This window comes from Apium graveolens, unplaced genomic scaffold (assembly GCF_009905375.1).
Source record: "Apium graveolens cultivar Ventura unplaced genomic scaffold, ASM990537v1 ctg3970, whole genome shotgun sequence".
Taxonomy (NCBI): Eukaryota; Viridiplantae; Streptophyta; class Magnoliopsida; order Apiales; family Apiaceae; genus Apium; species Apium graveolens.
Window position 1 is genome coordinate 25,704 of NW_027418348.1, and position 1,458 is coordinate 27,161.

Genomic DNA, 1,458 nt, shown 5'->3' on the forward strand with positions numbered 1-1,458 from the left:
TTACTCTCTCTCCTCGTGAAGTTTGTAAAACCCACACTGACATCCACATTTGTAGGCAATAACAGACTCTAATGCTGCATACTCATCCCAGAGATTTTTCAATTTATGATAATAGATTTCCACTGATTTGTCACTGTGTTCCAAAGCATGTAGTTCTTTCAAAACCTGATAAACTCGATGACCGTTCACACTTGAGAATTGATCATGTAACTCTTCCCACATTTGATGAGCTGAAGTAACAAAATCCATGCCATTACTTATTTCATTCGATACAGTATTCATGATCCAGCTTATAACCATGTCATTGACTCTGTCCCACTGAGCTCTTAAAACAGAAGTTTCTTCAGGTCTAACATAAGTACCATTGACAATCCCAATTTTGTTCTTGACTGACAAGGAAATCGTTATGGACCTCTTCCAGGGACCAAAGTTATCAGTAGCAGTTAATTTCTTAGAGATAAGAACTAATCCTGGATGATCTATGTTTTAAAGATATAACGGATGTAGAGTCGAATCAACTGAAAGTGTATTATTATCAAACACATTATGTGCATCATGTGATGTAGAACCATTGTGCTCTGCATCTTTTCCACTATCCGTACCATCGCGCACAGGAGTGCTTGACACAGCATTTGCATAAGAAACATGAGTATTCTTCCCCAAATTCTGACCTAACATGACTAATTAGATCTATTTTCACCAGTTTACAATCACGACTACTCAATTGAATCAATCAAAATCGATCACAACGATATTGTTTATGAAAACAAACTAGATATCAAAACGCAATCTATCAAAAAACGTAGCAATCACAGAAATAAAACAAGATCTATAAATCTTCCTTTATAAACCCTAATTGATGCGGAATTTGTAGGAAATAAAACCTGTGAAAACCAGGAAAACATCACTGAAAGTACAGAATTGAGTCTGATGAACTAATCTCCATGATCGATCTACACTTTCATCATGCTCTGATACCATATAGAGTTCATAAGTTCCGTTTCCACCTTGTGTATTAACAAGTTATGAAAGATACAGAAGAGATGAGAAGGAGATGTAAATATTTGTTATTCAACTTAGAACAGGAAGTTACAGAGTCTCAGTATATATAATAATACAAGGTCGGTTAAGTCTAACTAACTTTCTACATTGACTATTTTATTGACTTTATTTGTTGATATGCTAATTTCAACTTGTTTTGTAGTGGTTGTATATATTTCCAAGTAACATTTGTTTTGCCTTGATTTGATGTTATACCACACATGTCTTAACAAAACGAGAAAGGTTAAGAAATTTTTAATCAATTTGTAGGCATATGATCTGCATAACATGGTTCAAGCTTATGTAATTATTGATTTTTTCACAGTTATATGATCCTGCAAGCAGTGCTACCTAGAATGGGGAACTAGACACACTCTCATAGACACACTCTCATAGTCAAATGCTACATGAACCTGC

The 1,458-nt window shown here is 34.6% G+C and overlaps 1 protein-coding gene across 1 annotated transcript; it reads right to left on the bottom strand.

Annotated features, from left to right (window-relative positions):
- On the bottom strand, positions 1 to 678 carry LOC141701514 (uncharacterized). The gene is made up of 2 exons (XM_074505152.1): positions 570 to 678; positions 1 to 479 (listed from the first exon to the last, which is right to left on the bottom strand). Exons 1-2 carry the CDS (start codon positions 676 to 678, stop codon positions 1 to 3), a joined length of 588 nt encoding a protein of 195 aa, XP_074361253.1.
- Positions 679 to 1,458: the final 780 nt, after the last annotated feature.